Source organism: Homalodisca vitripennis, chromosome 5 (assembly GCF_021130785.1).
Source record: "Homalodisca vitripennis isolate AUS2020 chromosome 5, UT_GWSS_2.1, whole genome shotgun sequence".
In the NCBI taxonomy this organism is placed as follows: Eukaryota; Metazoa; Arthropoda; class Insecta; order Hemiptera; family Cicadellidae; genus Homalodisca; species Homalodisca vitripennis.
This window is the reverse complement of record NC_060211.1, coordinates 174,697,959-174,721,092: the sequence shown is the minus strand read 5'-3', so window position 1 is coordinate 174,721,092 and position 23,134 is coordinate 174,697,959. Positions and strand designations below refer to the sequence as shown.

General features: G+C 32.2%; 1 protein-coding gene across 1 annotated transcript in view; it reads right to left on the bottom strand.

The window, feature by feature from the left end:
• Positions 1-14,129: 14,129 nt before the first annotated feature.
• Positions 14,130-23,134, bottom strand: part of LOC124363210 (protein lava lamp-like) — a 45,380-nt gene continuing 36,375 nt past the window's right edge. Inside the window, 2 exon segments of the mRNA XM_046818371.1 lie at positions 14,130-14,949; positions 17,674-17,728. Coding sequence (XP_046674327.1) covers positions 14,925-14,949; positions 17,674-17,728 — 80 coding nt within the window. The 3' untranslated portion in view covers positions 14,130-14,924.

Here is a 23,134-nt window from a genome sequence, read left to right as displayed (position 1 = left end):
AGTCAAGGATGATAGGCCTGAAATAGTCTTGAATTGCCACCTTCTTCACTCTGGGGCGGGATAAATATTACAGGGAATGGATTGTCAAATGCTTAATCAAACTTTCATCAATCATTCTGTGGAATTTCAAAATTGTGACCATGGAGAGACTTCAAAAGCTGTATGCAATTTGATCATCCAATGAGTTGGAGTAAACTGCAAGATGAGCAAAGCGTTCTCTCACCAATCATCTCAAAAAGTTTTATCATTTGTCTTCAGTAGAGAAGATGCACCTCTTTGGTAGTGGGTCTAATTACAGAATTATGTGGTCAGCTGTATAAAAACTTCCAACAAGGTAAGTACTGTTAAAGAAACTTTTATCTCCAGAAGGAAAAAACTTCAAAGCACTTGTATATTTACTGCACAGTTCTGGAAATAATTATTTTGGCATCTTAGTAGTATGAAGAAGGAATACAAAATTACTCAGGTGGCCTTCTGCAGTTACTAGCAATTTTTGTGACAGCTAAAATGATCTATCACATAAGTTTCCTACTCTTAACTTAGCTCTATAATCACCAAGCGAAGAGATTACTCACAGAGTAAGGAAGTATGAAAAATAACTGAGGAAGGTGTAAAAAATAAACAATACAAGGGATTAAAATGTGACATTTGAATCACAATAGAATTGTAGATGTAAAATTTTAGTATTTCCCCATTGAAACTAAAATAATCTTGAGTCAAAACTAAAATTATACCTGGAAAACAATAATCAAATTTCAAGAAAATCACTTCAAAAATATAGATTTTAAATTGATTGCAGTGTGATAATATATAAACAAGGAAATACACTTTATCTGACTTAAGTCAGATTGCGAAACTTTTGCATTTGTCTCATAGACTACAGATTTCTGTATGGTACTCATATTCGAGGTTACTCTAAGTGCTGTACAATGTTATAATTAACAAAGATCAAAGCTTGTCTCCACAAAGCCAGTCAATATAATTATTGTTTACAGTTGGGGGGAACTGTCTGCTTTTTCTGTTCTTTCTTACCCATTACTATTACATCCTTTTTATAGTCCTTCTGGTGCAGTCAGGGTCGTACTCAGCTTTGGCGGACCATGGAAAAAATATTCAGGCGGACCCTCATGTCCCACCACCACAACCCTGTCACAACGCTTTGCCACCCCACCGTTATCCCACATATTATTTTGTAAATGATAGTAAGAATTACAGTTATTAGATTGAGCTATCTAGTCCTTCGACACAGTCCCTTCACATAGACGTGTGGCTGGGCATCGTTAAAATTGTCTGAAAAATACGCTCTGAGTATGGACTTGGGCACTGTGCCGAAATAGTGTGATGGTACTTAACCAGTCTGGTACACACTCTTCCTCATGAGTCTATCTGCACATTAACATGAAAGTGAGCTTCTCACTCAACAGTAATTAGTCCAAATGACCTCTATAAGTATGAAATTATTCACCCCAGTTCTATTAAACCCCTGGTCAAATTTAAGCCCCAGGTGGCGATGTATTTTGACACCACCTCATTTACTGGACTGTAATGTAAACATTGCGTGAATTCAAAAAAATTAATTTTGAACATTTAACATAAAATGAAATTCGTGAAGATCTTTAACATGTCTCAAAAACATGGTTGACTTACTTCCAGTTTGTTTGCTAGGGACAATTTTATTTTAAAATAACAAATATAATATACAGGATGTTTCATACTGCCCCTCTATAATGTCTTGAAACCCATAATATAGTTTATTTGCCGCAGTTTTGTAATGGGTAGAGAGAAAAGAACTTTAAATGTGAAAGTTAATCTATTTCGTATGGCCTTTAATTTAACGTAGCGGAAGTTTCCCTTACCACTTAAAATTTTGTATTATGGGCATTTCTATATTTTAAAAAAGTTCACTGTTAATTAAGTTTTTAAAATGCAGCTGTGCATCGTATTATTTGAAAGCTTGTGTCATTGCAAATCGAAAACATTTTTTATTTTGGTGTGTGTGGGTTTATATCACAGGAATCTCAATAAAAAACAAAAACTGTTTTCTGTACACTTTAGACCGTGATTTTATACAAATAAAGATCCTTACATTTTTTCTTCGCTAAAGTGTTTAAGATGCAAAGACATTTAAAATGATGTACAACATGAGTGTCTTTGTATTTGAGGGTTTTGAGATTAGAACATGTGACTCTTTGTTTGTGGAACACACTATATTTTGACAGAGTTGAAATTACTTAAAACAAATTCTGTAGGGTCGATTTAATGGAGAATTCGCCAAACTAAATTTCTGTTCTAAGGTGGAAGTTTGACCACTATATATGTGACACAGATGGTCTAAAACACTTGTACATCCAAAACGCAATGATTTTTTTTGGCCCATGAATTTTGTTCTTTGCTATAAACTAGTTGTAATTACTTGTAGAAGCTAAGCAGAGTTAAGTGAAGCCTTTACTTTAGGGTGAGAATTTCCAGATTCAAAAGTGATACCAAACTTATTGAAAGTAACAAAATTCAGTAGCAAAGTGGTTGTTATTCAAACATTCACAGTACTTAAAGACTTAAGGTGGTTAGTGTGTTAATGATTATTTAAACTTCCTTCCTCTATGAACAAGGAAGTTAGTTCCTCCTTGGATGTTTGGTTTTAACTCACCCTTTCTATTGAATAGATACAGATAAGGATATTATCAAAGTCTGGGAGGAATAAGACCATATCACCCATTTGCACTAATTGTAGATAAGATATTAGATTGTGATATGAACATGAATGTTCAAAATAAGGCAAAAGTACTAATTAAAGCCTGGAAGGAATGTGGTCAAAATAATTGCAGACAAGAATAAATTTTAATAGCCTGGAATGAATACGAACCTCAGTAAAAGTTTGAACTTACACTCAATGTTAAAATTCAAAATTGTGATAAGAATGTAAACATTCTGAACAATGACAAATTGTAATTAAAGTCTGGAAAGAGTGAATTACAAAGTACGTGAGTATGTTTTCAGGTGTAAATAAATCTTACTTTTTAAGGCAGTTATGGAGTAAGATTCTTTTAAAACAATGTAAGTTGGAAAGAACCGTTACAAGCCTTTGCCAATAAAACTCATTGAATTTATTTCTATTATTTTATAATAGTCGTACAAATTCTCCATGCTGCGTTTGGAAATTACTGAAATTTTCATTCCATACTCATACCCTCCTATAAGTCTTGGCCCTTTGTACTCCTAGATTGGTCTCCTAGAGACACAAACGTTGGGCCTCTCACACTCTAACCCTAATTCCCAAAACGACTCGAAAACACAGTGTGTTTTCAAGTATAATTATACTCAAAGACTTAATGAAGATTGTAGCTCTGATTAGTTCAGCCTTGCTCACTCTATATACCTGCTGAAAAGTGTAGTTTGACTGACTTCCTTGTACCTCCCTGAACAAAACACTTTTTTTGGGTGTGGCTTAACCACTGCGTCGCTGAATATTGCAAATCAAAATTCTAAACTTTACTAACTGGTTCTGCTTATAATACTGTTATGCATTAAAATGTGAATGATGTCAAATCTTGATTTTTTTTAAAGTGAATCAACTGCTTTATCCCTTCTACATAATTAACAATGTTGTTACAGCACTTTTCATTGTAGGCTAAGAACTGAGAGACAATTTGTATTTTCTAAATGCACAACTTAGTTTTTTGAAATCAAGAGAGGAATTTCTGCTGAGAAATAAATCGATCATCAGCCATGCTAGTTTTGGTAGAGGTCAAATATAAGGGTATCAAAAGGGTTAAAAATATTAAACAGTAACCGTTTTCTGAATTTATGTATTTTTAGCTTGACAGAATCAAAAACAACTATCAGATATGTAAATAGCGAGAAAAAGAGGCTGAAAGTTGCCGTTTTCAGCCAAATAGTCAATCTTCATATAGTTCGCTGACTCTTTTAAATTTTTGATGGAAGGTTTTAGTTACGTTTGTCAAAATAAAAATATATAACCCTATACAAAAAATATTGTTTTTATTCTGTCCCATTTTGCCCATCACCAAAACTAAAGTTGCTAAATTACTGACGTCATTCAAATTTTAGCTCATCCAAACAGTTGTCGACTTTCTTCATGAACTATGCATAAAGTGGCTGATGACTGAATTTTTAAGGAGAAATTCTTTTATCAATTTTCATGGAAAACTAGGTGTGCTTATTATGCAAAGAAAATTGGCTCTCCGCTCCTGGACCATACATTTCTCAGTTATACTAATCTTGCTGCCTATGACTGAAGCATTGATATGTTATTGCTTGCTTCAACGCTTCATTACTTCGAATTTCTCCCACAAACATTTTCTGTTCTCTCTCGACACCAGGTTGAGATTGTGTGGGGAATGGTCAGCAGTGTTCTACTTGTTTGACCGTCTGCATGGATATTTGTCTTCCTTCATTGAATATTATCTATCATTTTGTAACAGAAAACGTTTTTTACTGCATGGTTATTAGATTCATCTAAAAATTTTGATTTACTTAATGGCTGAGCATTAGTGAAGCCTACCACTCGGCTCGGGCTGGTAAAATTTTCATTTGTGGCGAAAGAATTCCATGCAATTATATAACAATCCCCAAAAATCTTTAAGGGATATTTTTGTGGAGAGGAAGGTTGTTTTTGGGAAATTTGTAATTGTAAAGGTGGGGTGTATGTGGTACCAAACAAACTTTTGTGAAGTGAACTTTCTTAGTTGTTTTTAGGGGAAGGGTAGGTCCTCAACTAATGTTGTGTAACATTTGGAGTTTTATTGGTTTAATAAAGTAACAATAAAAACCTGTTAAAGCTGTTTTAAAATTTTTTAACTCAGTAAATTTACAGCAGTATAAAGAAAAACCATTTTTTTAATGAACTTTGTCAAGAGATCTTTCAAATAAGGTACCTTATGCCCCACCTTTATATTTAAAACTTTTGTAAAACAATCCCCCATCCTCCTAAAATATCCCTAGCAGATTTTTGGGGGTTCAAAATAATTTTATCCAATTCATTGGCCTGAAAATAGGGAGGGTACAGTTAGAACGGAGAACCTATCTTCACTCATTATACCGCTACAACCAGTGGCCTCGTATAGACTTGAAATTTTCCATGCACCCTCGCAGACCGTGTTACACAACACATGTAACTTCACCAGTGGCATATTATGGTTGATAGGGTCAAATACCTGAGAGTAGTCAAGCATAACCACTGTGCTACACAGGCCCTTGTCTCTTGCACAATCAAATCACAGATTTCTGATTTTACCGAAAGTATTAACCAGAGTAGTACTTATGCTAGGATTTTGTCTGAACCTTGATTGAAGTTTTGGCCAAATTCGTTTGGTACCCATGTAATTAATCATCTAAGGTAAGATTGATATGGGCCGAGGTTGGTTGGATTTTGTTTTTTTTTGGTAATGGGTGGACTATAATCATTTTAAAGTTGGTGGACATTTTCGCATTTAAAGGTTTCATTTAATAAATGAGTTGAAGCTCTGATAGTATATGGACTTACTGATTTGATCTAGTCAATAGAATCTCAGAGATAGATCATGTACCCTTAGAATCTCTCAATATAGAATTTTAAGAGGACTTCACACTGGCCATCTTGGTATTATACATATCAATGTATTAGCAAGAAACCACTACACTTGGGAATCCATGGATTAAATAGAAGAAATAGAAAAACAGTAGAGACACTGTCACATTAAAAAACCAAGCCATCCATGTTAATCACCCTTTCGTTCATGAGAAGGAATACAAATTTAGTTTGCTGACCTCAAAATGGACAATACTTTTTTATTAAATTGACGCTTTTACAAAATTTTCCAGAGACCAAACCAACTAGGCATTTTCAAAAAAACAAATCAGGCATTTTCACAAATTTTCAGTTTTGTGATTATCTACTCACTGTTTTTGAAATAAAAAAGATCTATGAAATAGTAAAATCTACCAATCTCCATCTTCTATATCTTTTATACTTTTTTATATAGATGAATACTGTTGGTCCAAAACAGATTTATCAGTTATTTTCTGAATCAGACTGAACCAACTCCATCACTTAAAATGCCAAAATGGACCAATCAATACTTAATAATATTATGTATCACAAATTGGGTATATTATAAAGTGTCAAATAGATTAATCTGTAATTTTTTTGTTTCTTAGTTGTTTTCTGTTAGGAGAGCTTTGCTGAACCAACCTACAAACCAAAAGTGCAAAGTGGGCCAATTTTATTACTAAAACGGACCAACTCATGTTTTCAAAATGCAAAAACGATTTTTCCTAAATTTGGATGCAATGTTTGCAGTAAAAACTGAAATAACAAAATTTTATCCACGTATATGGTTTCTAAAAGAAGTAATGACTTTTTAACTTTGGCTTTTACTGGTCCACTTTGCATTTCACCTTTCAATATTCTACTGAAGTTTGCTTTGAGAAATTGAGATTTATGATCGCTAATTTTGGGCTTCCCCTGTTAATAGTGTCCATTTATGGTTGTCAATTTAAATCAAATAAATTTAAATGCTTTCTAATGTCTAATAGTCTAGCTGTATCATTCCTTATCAAATTGATAAGTGGGGAGATTTGTGCAGATGATAAGTCTGTTAGAGCAGTGGAAGATGAGTCAGACTTGTTGCAACTTCAATAATTTAAGCTGCAGATGCAATTGAGTGTGACACAAACAAGTGCACACCATACAATGTTTGGGAGATCTGTCGGGTGACACTTGTTTATACTCTGAACATTGAATATCAAAGAACCGAAGCAATTAAGCGGTGAACAAAGAGTGTTCAAGGTCGATGAAAGGAGACACGTGAAATGAATTTGTTTCGAAGTGCAAGTGGAGTTTTGACACAATTGGAAGAGTAAATGAATTAATTTCCGTACTAAAGGGTCAATGGGATCATTTAACACAGACACATAGGTCAAGTGGTCAAAGGTCAAGTTTTACTTCCTGCAATGTGTAGAGAAGTAATAACTCACGAACATACGATTTAATTAATATTAATCAATTTGTATTCTACTGAATCATATTTGAAAATATACTTAGTTTTTTACTTGTGTTTAATATCAAGTAATACAATAAATATTTTATTAGATCAAGTACCTAAAATTGTACAAAGAATCGATAAAAATATAAAGTCTGAGGTTTTATAGCTAAAACCATTTTACCACCTATAGTTATTTTGCACAAAGGGTTGAATCCATTTAAAAAATCAGACTTCACCCATAATTTAGATTTTAAGTGTACATGTAACATTTACAGGTTAGAAGAATTTTTTGGTTTTTGGTTATAGCAGCCAACATGTTTTGTAAATTTATATTTTTTAACAGTAAGTTTTTTACTGAACAGAATCAGTTATTTTACTTGCTTCATAAGGCAAAAAAACTCGTTTACTGGTAATATTTATGCTTAAATGTGTAACGCTTATTGTTCGATAATTCAAAACTTTAAAACATCTTTAAAAAAACCCCTATTTGTAGACATATTAAAACTGTGTTTTAAAATTTTTCAATTGGTCACACGATTTTACTAAACCAATAACAACCAAGTTGTTGCATTTCGTCAAAACCAAATGACTAACACGATTATAATTTAACGTTTCATAACAGTAATTAATTAAACTATATTTTATCACTGGTAATTTGACATGTACTACAATATATATAACAACTTTATCTCTACTGCCCTTGTGCAATTTAACATATCATTCGCATTAGAAATGTTGCATTTTTATTCAGAATTTTGTATAAGCCTTTTTGTATAGACTATAGAACAATGTTCTGTGTTATATTATTTAAGGTTGATTATTTATTTATTAAATTTTAAAATGGTGTAAAATCCGATTACGAAACAACGTTGAGGTATGTACCAATTTTACATGAGCGGATAAAACATATTAGCACCTAAAAAATTATTAAAATTAATTATCGCCTTACTACTTAGCCAATGGCTTCATAAAAAATTCGAAGTCTACAGATGAAATCTTTCGTTGATCTTTTTACATGATACATTCACTTTTTTGTTCATTGAGTTACATTTAATGGAAATGTTTAAAAATAAAAGTTCCAGTGAGGTATGAAGAGTGCTACGACACAGGAGTGCCCTGAAATCATATCTTGTCACAGACCTTTAAAACTGATTTTCCACTCTATTATTTTGATTTTACTGAATGAATAAGATACACGATTTGATATGTCCCACGTTAAGTTCTCATATGATTGCACTCAGCATGTTTACAAATTTATTTATTCCACTATTTTCTCATTGTCATCATAGTTAACCAATGTATAACTGTTAGCTGACAATCATCCAAATGTCATGGAGTGACATACACCATCATTTCATTTTCGATATAATGTGGGTAGAGAGAGACAGACTGAAATGACATTTTTCCACCCCCTCGAGTGAAAGGTTTTGCTAACGCTCAGCCAATTATAAAGATACAATCTTGCCCGTTTCGGGGGCTAATCCCAGTCTTTAAGCTTGCTCATTTTTCACTTCCATTACAAAGCTTTGGCATACTTAGTGACTAGTAGACAATATGTATTTCAAGTGCCAACATGCAAAAGAAAATTACATTTCCATTTATTAATTTCATTTCTCAATTTGTGATAAACTAAAAAAATTCTAAATTCGTCTATATGTCAGTTAGCATCTGAAAAAATCTATATATATATATATATATATATATATATATATATAGATAATAGCCAAACACTATTTGAAGGCACTATGTTTTGATGTATATTTGTCTTTAAAAAAAATGTCTGGTTGAACTTAAAGCTTGAGAGTTAGACCACTTTATATAAAAGTACATGTACGTGTACAATGGCTATAAACTTACACTTTTGAAAGATTTTCTTGATCATGGTAACAAAATAAACTACATCGGCAAATATAATTCTCTTAACCAGAAGTGCTCATACACGGGCAAAGAAAAGTGTGTGAAGGTGTGGGAAACAACTAGTTCTTAATATAATATTGTTATCTGTCCATCTGTGCACTTTTGTTATAAAGGTTTTGGAGATTTTCCAACTTTGTACATAGGTTCCTCCTGTTACCAAGGAAGAATTCCATTAATTTTGGGGTTAAAAGATAAAAAATATAGACAAAAATCTAACATTTTTGCATTGATCTTATGGGTAACCATTATAGCAATAGGAAACTTTGTGGACAAACTAATTACACCATAGATATATTTCAGTGACTTACAAACAAGTGATGAAGTTATTTTGTTGGATTGGTTGATAAGATCCAACCTCCAACATCGCTTTAGTTGGATGTGTTTTTTAGGTCTTACCCACCTGAGGAAGAGATCAGATTGCAGATTTCAAAACTACTATTTCCGATTTCTTATATCACTGATCAATAGCAAATATCAGGCAAATCCTGTTTCCTTCACAATCTTTCCATCATCAAAACAAACTTAAACCAACAAATTCTTTGAAAATGTTCTGAATTTTAGTCATGCAGTTGTTTTCATTAGACAATATTATGAGCCTTCACGTTGTCAGTATATTTACATCTAGACTAGTTTGTCTAGTTCAGTAAAAAATACTAAGTTCAGTAAAATATTTTTTATGAGATTAAATTTCTGTCATAGAATTTCTTAAGGAATCAGGATTCACTGTTGTGCTATGTACATTTTTAATGGTATAATATCTAAAAAATACAAAGTTTTTATTAAAAACGTTAACATGTAAGTTCTCAGCCCATGATCAATTCTAACCCAACTATTATTCCCTTAATGATAGTGCGTCTGCCAATGAAGAAGAGAGAGTGGTCAAGGACTAGAGACCTGCGGCGGAGGGTTAAAGCATTTTTATATGGCCAAAACTCTACCTTCTTCTCAAGGATTAGATCATCTGCCCCACAAACGCAAAGATACCTCCAATGAAGCCTTAGAGACAAACGTCAGAAATTGGTTTACCTTCTTGCTTTCTAATCCCAAATCTTTCAGAGAAAAAATCATGTGTTTTACTGGAAGACATCTTCTTTCCCAGCACAACTTGTGTTGTTTCAAATCACTTTGTCGAACATTTGAACAGAGAGACTCATACTTATTCAGCTTGGACTGTGTTAACTGCTAAGATGAGTGAGAACATATACAATTCTCCTGCACAGACTATCCAATCCCCTGCAGCAGACTTAACGAAATAAAAGTAAAATTAGTTTTAGCGTAAGAAATTATACACTCTTAAGAGCAAATATTTCTTTGTTGTTTATACATGCATTTGTACGCAATTGAATGTCTTTCCATAACTAGAAAAATTTCTTATGTGAAAAGACATCCATAAATGTATGGAGTCCCTATATATATATATCGTATGGGGGACAAAGGCAGCTATCCATAAATAAATAAATTAAAAATTACAATTATTAAAAAGTACGTAAGAACAAAGTTCTTGAGTCATAAATTAAAAATAATATTAAGATCTCCCGTCACAAAGCTAAATCCAAATTACTGAGCCAGTTTAGAGACCCATCCTCTAAACCACTCAGACCAGCCAGACCACCAGAAAACAATCGCAAAGAGCAGTCGTTTACAATGTGCTCCATTATCTGAGAGTTTGCGCCACAATCACACGTCTGGTCGTCAGTAATACTCCACTTAAATTTCCAGTGATTGCTTCTCCCAACCCCAGTTCGAAAACGATTCAATAAAACCCATTCCTTTCGAGGAATTTCCAAGCCACTCGCTGCTTTCGTAGGATCGGATATCAAGAACTTGTTCCGTCCATTGAATAATTCCCAGGATGATGCCCAGTTAGCATTAGGCGTAAAGTTCTCCTCTATCAACTGGGATGCTGTTCGTAGTGATGGCTTGCGTGATTTGAGCCGTGATTTCTATTAACTCCTATTTCATCTATTAACTCAAGAACTAGTGGCTGCCAAAATGTTGCCAATGTCATATTTGCAACAGTTAGTTTCTTGTTCTGTCGGACCCTAAAAGTCTATAATGAAAAATATGTATAGTCATCCAGTCACCATAAAGATAAAAAGAAAATACTTTCATCTGTTATCTAGCTTTAATTTCCATGATTCTTCAAGTGTTTTGATAACGTTTATTAGGATCTTCTCCAACTGCAATAGTTGTCTGGAAATAATTTTTATACGAATGATAATTAAACATATAATTTATTAATAACAAAACAGAATTCAAAATTAATCCCTCTTTCCTTTTTCATACATAGTGCATTACACAATGTACTCAAAAGCAAGTGCTGACTTCTACATTTGACTACCCTGTTGTTGGAATAAATTGTAAACTTTTCTGAAGTGAAGTGTTCTGTTTCTTCTCCAAGACCACACATGGGTGAGCCACCAGATAGCAAAAAAAGATTTCTTCATTATTAATTCAATCTTAACCCTTTCAACCCATCATATATTCACCAGTGTCATAAAACTGTCAAAGTATTTTTTTTATAATACCAAGTAATTTTTACTCAAAATTTTCAGTTTTTAAAAACTGTTGGTAATTACGTAGAGAAAAGAAAATTAAAATAATTAAAACTGCATTTTTAATACCAATTAGTTTTCAATTTTAAAATTGGTTCTAGCAAGAACAGAAAAATAAATTTACTTCATTTTGGTCCTGCTCCATGGTGGCTTAGTTTGGTACTACTCTCGGCACACTTCACCTTAAAAATAATTTTTTTAAACAAACACTTATTTTTACCTATAAAACAATTTATAAAAAATGATACACATATAAAAAATATGTAATTATTAAAACACATAACCAAATAACTTAATTTTTTTATGATTTGCATAACGTACCCATGTAAAACCAAAATGGTCTGCCAATAGAGATAATCTAATTGTCAGTTTTTAGTTAAATTTATATACAAAAACATCAACTTTTATCTAGCTCCTACAAATCAAAGTTTGCTATTGTGATAAACAGATTAAATTGTGAACAATTATTACGTTATATTTTTCTCGTAATCAGTCGATAGTTTGACCTATAGTCGAAACAAGAATGAAATAGCTATATCCCTAGGTTTATTATTTTAACAAAGTTATCACAAATTTATGTTTTTGTTCTAAAGGTATATTTAGTCATAATTATTATTAAGTAGTATTATGATAAAATTAGTTACATCATACTTAAGAATATACAGATAGGCTTGATGAGGTTTTGGAAATCCTCTCCACAGTACTTGAGACAACAAAGGCTAATGATACTCACGGACAGTCATAATTGGTGATATAAATATTAACAACCGCAAATCGGGAAGACCAGAAAGCTCATGGAAACATTTTCTAGACAAAATATGGAAAGATAAAATGTATGCCACCTGTAAAGAAGAAACTACGAAAGGGAAAGAAAAAGAGAAAAAGACTCTTGTGATGAGCAAACAGACAGAAATTTGAGTATCTTAAAAGCCTACATAAGTACCAGGCATCTGGAAATACTCACGATAAGATGGAGACTAAAATAATTTTTTTTTTAACATGACGAAAGACCGAAAATAAATCAAAGGTAGTGTGGCCGGAAAACGAACAATGAAAAGAAAAATTTATCATATGACAAAGCACAAATAAAACTTGAAATAAATGGGACGCAAAACTGACAACCCATTGGAAATTACCAAACATCTAAACCAATTCTTCACCAGTATTGCTGGTAGAACACTCCTCCAACACAACAGTCATCCTAAAAGAACTGCAACTTTCACAAGAGATATCAAATCCTGCACTTCTCAATTTTGTGTATAGAGATGAAAAGAAAATTGGAGACATAATAATAAATCTAAAGTCCATAAAATCTGCAGGAATTGATGACAAATCAACTCACCTTTTAAGGCATTGCAGTGATTCACTTACAGCCCCTTAACCGGTATCACTAAGTCCCTACAAACTGGACTGTTTCCATCACCCCTTAAAGCCAAAGTCTATCTGAAATTCAGAAGTGGCTACATAACAACCAACCTTCTCTGCGGTAATTAAGAGAGTAATGCTTAAAAGGCTGATAGACTATTGTTAACCAAATATCCTACCGACAGATAGACAACTTGGATTCCTAAAAGGGTAATTAACGGCTACTGCAATGTTAGAACTAGCTGGATATATCATTGACAACCTTGAAAAAGACAAAACTTGTGACTAACATATTGCTTAATTTCAGTAAAGCATTTGATTCCTTGAAATACAACTGTATCCTCAATAAACTAAAACACCTTGGGACAGGAGACATTGCTTACAAGTAGTTTGAGAGCTATTTATTAACTGGAAGGAGTCAACTAGTAGAAATATCTCATGTAGAAGCTGGTATAGCACTAACCATTAGATCCAGCCTCCTGCCAGTAGAAAATGGAGTACATCAAGGATCTGTTCTAGGACCTGTGCTATTCATAAATGACATGCCAGAATATCTTGACCAGTACTGTTCAATTTTAATGTATGCAGACGACACAACACTCCTTCTATCAGATAGCTCATCTGACAACCTAGCCATTAAATCATTTATAACAATGAACATGGTCTATCAATACTACCATGAAAATGACTTAGTTCTCAATATTTCAGAAAAAAAACCAACTGGATTTTTGGAAAAGGAAAAATGAAATTCCCAGTCTACCTCATTTTGAAATGACACATGAAGCAAATTTTTTTGGAAACTCTCCAAAGAATCTTGACTATACAAAAAAAGCTATAAGAATGCTTGGACACCTTGGCATTAAACTTAAAAAACTGAGAATCCTAACAATTGTATCACTATAAATCCGAGAAATTGTCCTATATGCTGATAGTAAAGAATTGCCTCGCCATGTTTTGCACAGCTATAACATCCGGCAAAGATCTCAATACACACTTCCTGCACACTACACTTTGCTGTAGGAAAAGAAGCCATCCTACATAATTTTAAATCATTTACCAGCTGAAATAAGAAACCCCACAGAGAAGATGCTCAAGAGAAAGGTTGACGACTGTCTGTCATGGAGACCTTTCTACTCAATGCAATAGAATCTACATCATGAAGATAACTAAAATGGACATGACTTCAATATAAATATTGTTATGTATTATGACCCCATCAGAACTATTGATGTTTCATGAAGAAAGAATACTTTAAACTTGTTTTAAATAACTTTAGGCATGTACAAAAAGGTTTTAGAACGAGACAAAATATTTTAAACAATTTTATTGATCAAAAATACACAGTTTCATACAATATAGTTAATACTTCTACATCTATACAATGTATATTTTATATTTATATATATTTTGGTAAACTTTTAAATTATGTATATATATTTTTTACTTTTTCTAGAAATTTTACGTTGAGTTTCTGCACAAGACAAAGTTGAGAGAGGCTGAGGTTCAGCCAAATAATTACAACAAACAGTCCTTTATAAAAAAAACTATTATAAAGCCGAATACAAACATCACGTACTTTGTAAAAACCTGCTACATCCAATTGAGACATAGATTTAAAACCGTGACTGAACAGTCACGTCCAATAAATTAGACAACAATAACAACAAAAGTGTATTTAGTCCGAAAGCACCCTATTTTATTGCACTATAAGTTGTGTTTACATTAAATATTACAAACTGTACAATCGTGTGTTGTTGACACCGGTTTTGTTATCATGTATAGGCTAATACACTGATATGCTACTATCATAGTCATAATATTATTGTGAGATTATTTTAGAGTTTCTAATGACCACACCTCCACAGCAGGAATGTATAAGAACAAAATACTGTACCTCTGACAATGGAACCCACTCTGCTATACATGCAGTGGAGTGCATTAGATTTTAAAATTAGGAAGTTACCAGTGAACTACATTTCCTTCTGAAGAATAACAATAAAACAAATCAACAATCTCACACAAAACGTTAATTCCAAAAACTATAAAACTATATATCTGACGGCAAATTCACCGTTTATGTGTTGATGCTTCTAGGCATGTGCATTTAGACATCTTGTGAACCAGATGAACTGAAACAAAGAAACACATTGGGTAAAATAAAACTTATATCTGAGATCTAAAACATTGATATACACTTTTTGATTCTCTCAAAGGCGAATTATCCCTGACGAGTGCAGTAGAAGTCCGATTAACCGAGCTAAATGGGGCCGTGATTACCTCGGATACTGAACTCAGCAAATGTGGAGATTGCACTAAAATATCATAATTTACAAAAACTCAGTATTGATTATCAAGCCTTTGAGTGCCGCAAAATTGCTTATTTTGACTCTAAAAAACGTGCTAGCATCACCAATTTTCACATTTAGATTTTGATAATCCATATATATATATATATACAGATATAAATGAATGTTTGTCTATATGTCCTTTATAGACTCGTAAACTAGTTGACCGATCATTATGAAAATTTGTATGTATATGTATTTTACCACGGAAAAGGTTTATTTGTCATGGCCATTGATGTAACTTACCACCAGGTGGCGCTGCAAAAGATAAAAGTTTTCAAAGCACCTGCACATTATAAACTGCAATTACAAGACAGTTATGTATATTACGTAGCCAAACATTTGAAGGCGCTAAGTTATGATATATATGACTTTAAAATAAACACCAGTTTGAACTTAAAGTTTGAGTGTTACACCACCTTGTAATAAAGTACATGTACATGTACAATGGCAATAAACATACACTTTTAACAAATTTTTTCTTGATTGTGGCAACAAAGCAAACTCTACATCGGCGTTGGAAATATAATTCACTTGAACCAGAAACCCTTATACACGGGCAAAGCTTATGAAAAGCGTGTGAAGCCACGGGAAACAGCTAGTATTTTATATACGACAACGTTATTTGAGGCATCTATCTGAATAGCAGTATTCAATCAGTTCCAATCTAATGATAAATATAAGTTGTGTAATTTTTCTTTCTCCTTGGTCTGTAAACAGTCTTAATTACAATGGACTTGTTCTCTGCCAGCTGATGTAGTGGTTGAACAAAGCATAGTCCATGCTGTCTTTGTTCGTTTCTTTACCCAGGATATTGTTTATTTTGGTAAAATATAGTACCAACAACAGTTTACTCTTATTGATGTTATTCTATTTGTTCGTTACAATACTGTAGCTTAGTTTTACGATGATAAAATAGTGTTGTTAATCAGTCTAACTGTTTCCAAGTAACTAACCGTGAAAACGAATGTTTGTTAGAACATTATGTACTGCAATGTTCTTCTAAATAGTTGTTTCTACAACGTTGGAACGATAAATATGAAAATAGATAAAATAGTTATTTTACAATAACTTTTACCTTGAACTCATACAATTTCAAGAAAAATTTACTTCAGCTTACACAACATAAATGTTCACTTTCCGTGCAAATAGCAATACTATGAAGCTTGCTCAAAAATATATAAAAAATACTTATATAGCACACAATTTTTGTAAAACTTAAAATTTTAAAAACGTAAAAAACATTAGCTCTGTTTTTATTTATTTTTCAAATAAACATAAAAGGTTATGTATTAATATGTTGCTAATTCTATCATAATAAAACACACAAAAAACCATAAATCGGTTAGATACATTTTTCTTCTCCCAAAAGTTTGCAAATGTACAAATAGGTTTTATGCATTTAGTCGTGTAACAAAAGAAATGGTCAGGTCACTTAAAGGGCTAAAACGGTTTATTGATGCAATAAATTACGTAACTTACTACCCAGATGTAACCAATAAGCGTGTTCGGACACTGTACCGTTTTTGCTCTGACTATTGTCATTATCCGACTATCCAACAGTGTACCGCGCCATCATAGTGTTCCACACTCCCGCACATACAACACAGATCTGGTGTTTTCAGTGTAATTGTGTCCATGCTTCCTACAAGGTTATTAATTTTAATAAAGAACTCAATTAACCCGGTGGCTCGGATATTGAACTTCTATGATATTATAAAATTATTAAAAGTAACTTAGTGACTTTCATCTTATATTTTAAAATTAAATTTAAACTTGAACTTTTCTTTAATTTATATTAAAGCCAGAGTATTGTTAGCTCTTGATAAAAACATATGGCTCGCTATAAATAAATTTCAAAAAGCCACAGAAAATTATCATTATTATTTGAAATTATTATTCATAAAATAATATTATAAACTCACTTAAAGATGAAGTACTTTTATAACTGGTTTATGACAACTCTTGCTAGGAAAAAATATTTTGAATTAAAGAAAAGGTCCAAAAATAAAAATGTAGTTACTTTAGTTATGTTAGTTAAATGTTATAATTTTAATAACAAGACAGTTATTATTTAATGGTTAAATTTAGAGATAATGACTGCAGAAAATGTGTTTATGATTTCGATTTGAACAAGTGTCTGGTTTTGACTGATTGAATTGCTTGAAAACAAACCGCTGCAAAGATGTTAAATGCATTTTAACCAAATATTTTTAAGAACAGAAGTAATTAAAAAGTTGTGATATTATAACTTATGTTATAATAATATAATAATTTACATACATAGTAATTATTTTAATTTATAAAAGGATAAGGAAATATTTAGATGACAACAAAATGAATTGTGTAGTATTTTTCATTCAAAAATTGGCTGATAAAATAAAAAAGTTTTATTTGTTTATAAAATACAAATCAATTAAAATTTAGTCACACTTAAGTTACTTATATATGTATATATCCTTTCTAGGAGCTACAATGTAATAAATAAAATGACAAAATAAAGCTTACCTTGAACCAAAAATCCAATTGAAAAACCCTGATGAATGCTGAGACTCATCTTGTGCTGGAAAATGGACACACATAAAATTAACGCATGTATTTATATACCTATATATTTATACTGTATATATATACATTACAAACCAACTGATAAGGGTCTCTTTGAGACCAAAATGTACATGATGGAGCCTGTAGGTAATTTACCCGTGAATCATTAAAGCTTAGTTTCTAAACATTTCTTTTACAACAATTATCTCATCTCAAAATAACCATAACCATTACGCGTTATTATAACGTTTTTATTGCTTAAATATAGATTAGACATTTACATCTACAGAAAAAATTTAAAATGAAAACTTACTAGACATAGTGTACAGTCAAAAGAGCTAAGGAATGAGTTGAACAATCTGACCTTTCACTATAAGGCAATGTGACCAAATTAATTTTGAATAGAATTTTACAGTACTCATCAGCTGTTCCATTGATAACCATGTGCTACTCTGACATTGGCTATTGCTAATGGTCTTCTTTAGTGCCACTTGATATAGAGTGTAACAGCCTCAATTTTTAATAAGGGCCTGTCATATTCATCAGTTGTACAAATCACTGAATATGTTTAGGATTAAGTTTTTTTTATAAATGTTAATTAATTATTGCTATTGTTTTTCTTGAGAAATTTTGGTATGTTAATTTGAAATTTGTATTTATTATTTTTTATATTGTAACTGCATTATTGGTGAGGTGTTTACTCTTGAAATAAAACTGCATGGACTTGACCACAAATTAATTTAAAGCATAAAATTAGTAATTAGTATATTTAGTGAAATGCAGACAAACCAAATAGGGTTTTTGCATTTATCAATAAAATGATTTGTAATTGTTGTCATTTCAAAGAACAAATAAAAACAAATGTTTACTCTGAACTATCATTGTCCAGGGAATGATGTATTTTTGAAACCATGCAGAAGTAACTAATGCTCATCCAAATCTTCATGAAGAATATAATATTTATATAATACTGTGAATACCTCATTTCAATATATCTATGATTATATTAACCACTTTTGATCAACATATTTTATACCTTTAATGACTAAAAGTTCCTTGTTTTCATTATCGTTACACAAGTTTGGTTGTTGAGCAAAGTGAAGATATTGAAAATTTATATTTAGCTCTTCAATAAAAACATTTTCTTCCTACTTAATAAATGTAAGTTTTTTTAACTGAAAAATTTTCTAATTAATACGAATTATTTTAATGGTATACAGTAATTTCATATTTTTGCAATTAAATTTGTTTGTATTTTTATACTGTTATTGTAAAACTTGGGCTTATTACTAAGTTTTTAATTAGGAAGCTGACGATCACTTCCACCCAATTGCAAGATTCTTTTTCTTTTTGGGTCGATATATGTATATTTCTCTATAAGCTGTATATTGTTGCATACTGTGTCTGCATGTATTTGAATGAGGAAAATAAACACATTTATTTATTTACACTCCGAAAGGCAATCCGTACATGGGATGGTATAAAGTAAAATTCTTTCAGGAACCATCAGAAAACGATTTTAACAGAGGAGTAAAATTTTATGATGAGGTGTGTGCAGGAAACAAATATTTTAGCAAATTTTACGTTCTCAGACAACCAAATCTGCCAACAGCCAAGAGCCATCTCCTGATAAGTTATCACCTGATATGGTGTTACTGGTTTTTACCACAGGATGGGGGTGCTATCAAGAGATAATAAAACTAGGACAGCATTTCAAACACTTATCATAATAAATTGTAAATACCTAACTTCAATACAATATTTAATGTCGTCTGCTACTAATTACTAATACAGATAGGCTATAGCTATCTATCTATGAGTTAATAGATCACAGTGGATACCCTGCCTTAGTCTAAATAGGAATGCTCAAATGGACTTAATGATTTTATGGCCCTTAAAATTTATTGTTTACTTTAAAAATTTTGGAGATTACTAGTGTTAAATACAATACTTTTGGGAAAAACTGCATTTTCAATGTTTTATTAAGTGCAATGATTTTTACCAAAAGCGTTGTAAAAGCTTAAGACTTGCAAATGAACCATGTAGAGAAGAATTTAATTCTGACCAAATATGATAAATGTCCGAAAAACCCATTCAACTACTTATAAACAAAATTAAAGTCTATTGTGGTAAAGAAAGAATGACACGGTTTAACACAGCAAATTAGTTGATAGTTATAAAATTTTTACTATCATGTCTTACAAGTTGGCACCACTGATTAATATCCCATTGTTGTTTTACACAATACTGTACTTATACGTCCTTAGCCAAGAGATAATGTTATGTGACTGCTATAGCGTGAGTGTCTGAGGGCCAAACTCTTTATACTCTCAGAAATACTGTTAACAGACAAAGCCACTTTTATCCCTAGCGGTATGACCGCTATGATGAATGGGGAATTCAAATCCTGTCTGTGACTGTCGCACTTTTTATCAGTACCTACAACCTTGTACTGTATCGACTCCCCCCTTATTCTGTTTGATAAAACCCTCGCACAGGCCAGTCGCCCAAGAGGACAGGCAGAATAAGGCTTAAAACAGAATCGGCCACTCCTTTTGAAAAAAAAATTTCTCGTTATTGCTGGGAAGAGAATTTCTGTGCCACCATGGATGCTAATTTTCTCTGTAGATTTAAAGTTGATGTTTTGCGCCGTGTGATAGATAACCAGTTAATAAGCCTTGTCATGTTACACTGTCATCTTACAGCCTTGGGCCTTTTGCACAACAATCCCGTTACTAGATGAAGGTCAACTGCATACATTTTTCAGTATGACAGCTTCTACACACTGAATCCATGCAGTATCTGCATCTTTAAACGAACAGTGAGATTTAAATACACGGGATGAGCTAGAGAGTTGAATTTTAATTTCTGCTAATCTCACAAAAATATATAAATATTTCATACGATAAGCAACACAAGATATTAACAGACACGTTAAAAAGATCAATAGAGTAGTTTACATGTCTGATAAAAGTCACACACTATTGTTTTTTTAAATATATTTTTATTTTTACAATTATGTTTGTACCTGAGAAATCCGTCAATTTAGTTTGTAGAACGATTAATTTTATGTCGACATTACAAATTATGTATGATTTTATTTCTGTTTCACACTGTATTTATGAGATCCCATTAACCACAATCTGGTTTTAATAATCGTTTAACTCTAAACTGGTTTCTGGTTCATGTTGACTTATTTTAGACAACTTTGTTCAGAATTCAATTCTCTCCATGGCATATTCACGTTTTGCTGATTTTAAAGAAAGTGACTGCACTAAAAACATTGTTTCTAACACACACTTTGAGTGTTAGGTTAGTTATCTCACAAATAAACAAAATTTGGCATATTTTAATTTTAAAAAATGTTTCAGCTAGGAAACGATAATTTATTGCAAATTTATTCCAAAATATTTCCTATTGTATATTTCTATTTAGATTCATTTTAATATTGAAGCAAAGCTTTCTCTACCTGTAACTGCAGTATGGAGAGCCTTTTTACACATATGTTTATTTAATTTTCTTATTCTTGGTGTGAACACGTTCGCTATCAACATGTGAAGAAATTCGTATACCCATAGACCAGCTGGCTCAAATATGAGCCGCACGGTTTCTACCCATGCACCAGCGTCCCAAATATGCACCGCCCGGGGCACCTCAAATAGACTGACGTCCCATATTTGCGCCGCCGTTTGCATGCCACTATTATTGCCTTGAAAATTCACTGGTCTATTTTAGAGGCTTGATACTTTTGTATTGGTCTATGGGGATGTCTGGCTCACATGTGGGATGCTTGGTCTCTGGATATCTTAAAAATTACGTCCCGCAAAGTTGATAAACTTGTTCATTGCAGCCTACACTGTTCTTGTTGTAAACCTCACACCACGGGCTTCTTTCTTCTGAACTAGGGTTGAGGTTAAGTTTTGTTAATTTTTTTCCACCTGCTAGACGTCTCCCTTTCGAACGGTGTCTACATTTTCTCAAGGCTTGCCACCAAAACAACCTACCTGAAGTTCAGGGACATCGTAATAAAAAATTACATTCAGATAGAGCCCATGCCAAGGAATCCTCGCTCCAGCCACTCTTCACAGTCTGCCCATACTCCCGTGAAGCTGTACAAGCGTCTGAGATGCCATGTTTGCAGAGAGAGAAACCAGAAGAGGAAGCAAACATTTTATACATGCTCCGTCTGCAGAGACTCAAATAACAAACCGTTTGGCCTATGCATGGCAACTTGTTATAACCAGTGGCACAATAATTAGAATATGAATGTGTGAGCACTTAAATATAATGTAACGTGGTACATTCTGAATATTTTTGTGTAAATTTAATAACTTATATAATTGTTCACATATTTTGTAAGATAGTTATAAGATATGGGTTAACAGTCGGGTATTATGTCTTGTAGAGTAAAAAGAATCCCATTTGTGTTTTGGTACCACAAAATAAAATAAACTTTATTTCTACTTTATTTTCTTATATTCTACTTTTTTTATTTCAAAAATTAAAATTCTTGTAGGCCTATAGCCGAATAAGATATGTATAATAATACATTAAATGAACCTATATTTATATGACTCTGTTGTTTGAGCTTTTGTACCATGAAATAAAATACTCTCATAATAAGATATGCATCTTTGATTGAAACTTACCCTAAAACCTACAGTAACTGAGCAAATAAATAGTGGCTCATATATGGGACGCTTGGTCTATGTTAAGATTTTGATGCTATACACCGAGCGTCCCACATATGCACCGCCGTAAAAATTACGCAAATCAGCAATATATCAAATAAGAACAGTACAGACGTACATTTTAGGTTATTTTGTTGAATTATAGCTCAATTCATCAATATTTTATCCTTGGTCTGTGGTTAGTCTCATACCAATTATTCTCGGTCTGTGTAGAACAACCACATTTTGTAACGTTGGTCTGTTACGGTGACCCGAGCGGCGCAAATATGCGCCACCTGGTAGCGAACGTGTTAAAAAACCATAACATTTTCTGATTGAACATCATATGTATATATATTTTTTATTATTAAATTTGTACTATCATGACTATATTAGATTTGTGTTATACAAATTTAATAATAAAAATGTAAACAAGTCATTTGACTGGTATTATTTGGTCTTCCGATCATATGTTAGTTTGGTTATTTAAATGCATATGTGACAGGTACGGCCAAATTCAATATAATTGAATCGTAAAAAGTAAGGGCTTTGTGGTGTAATGGTAGCACATTCACCTGGCAAGTGAGAGATCCGGGTTCGAGTCCCGGCGGAGCAAGTACTTTTTGTGATTCAATATTTATTGAAATTATATATATATATATATATATATATATATATATATATATATATATATATATATATATATATACATACACATATATACACATATTAATAACATAACAATTTTGGAA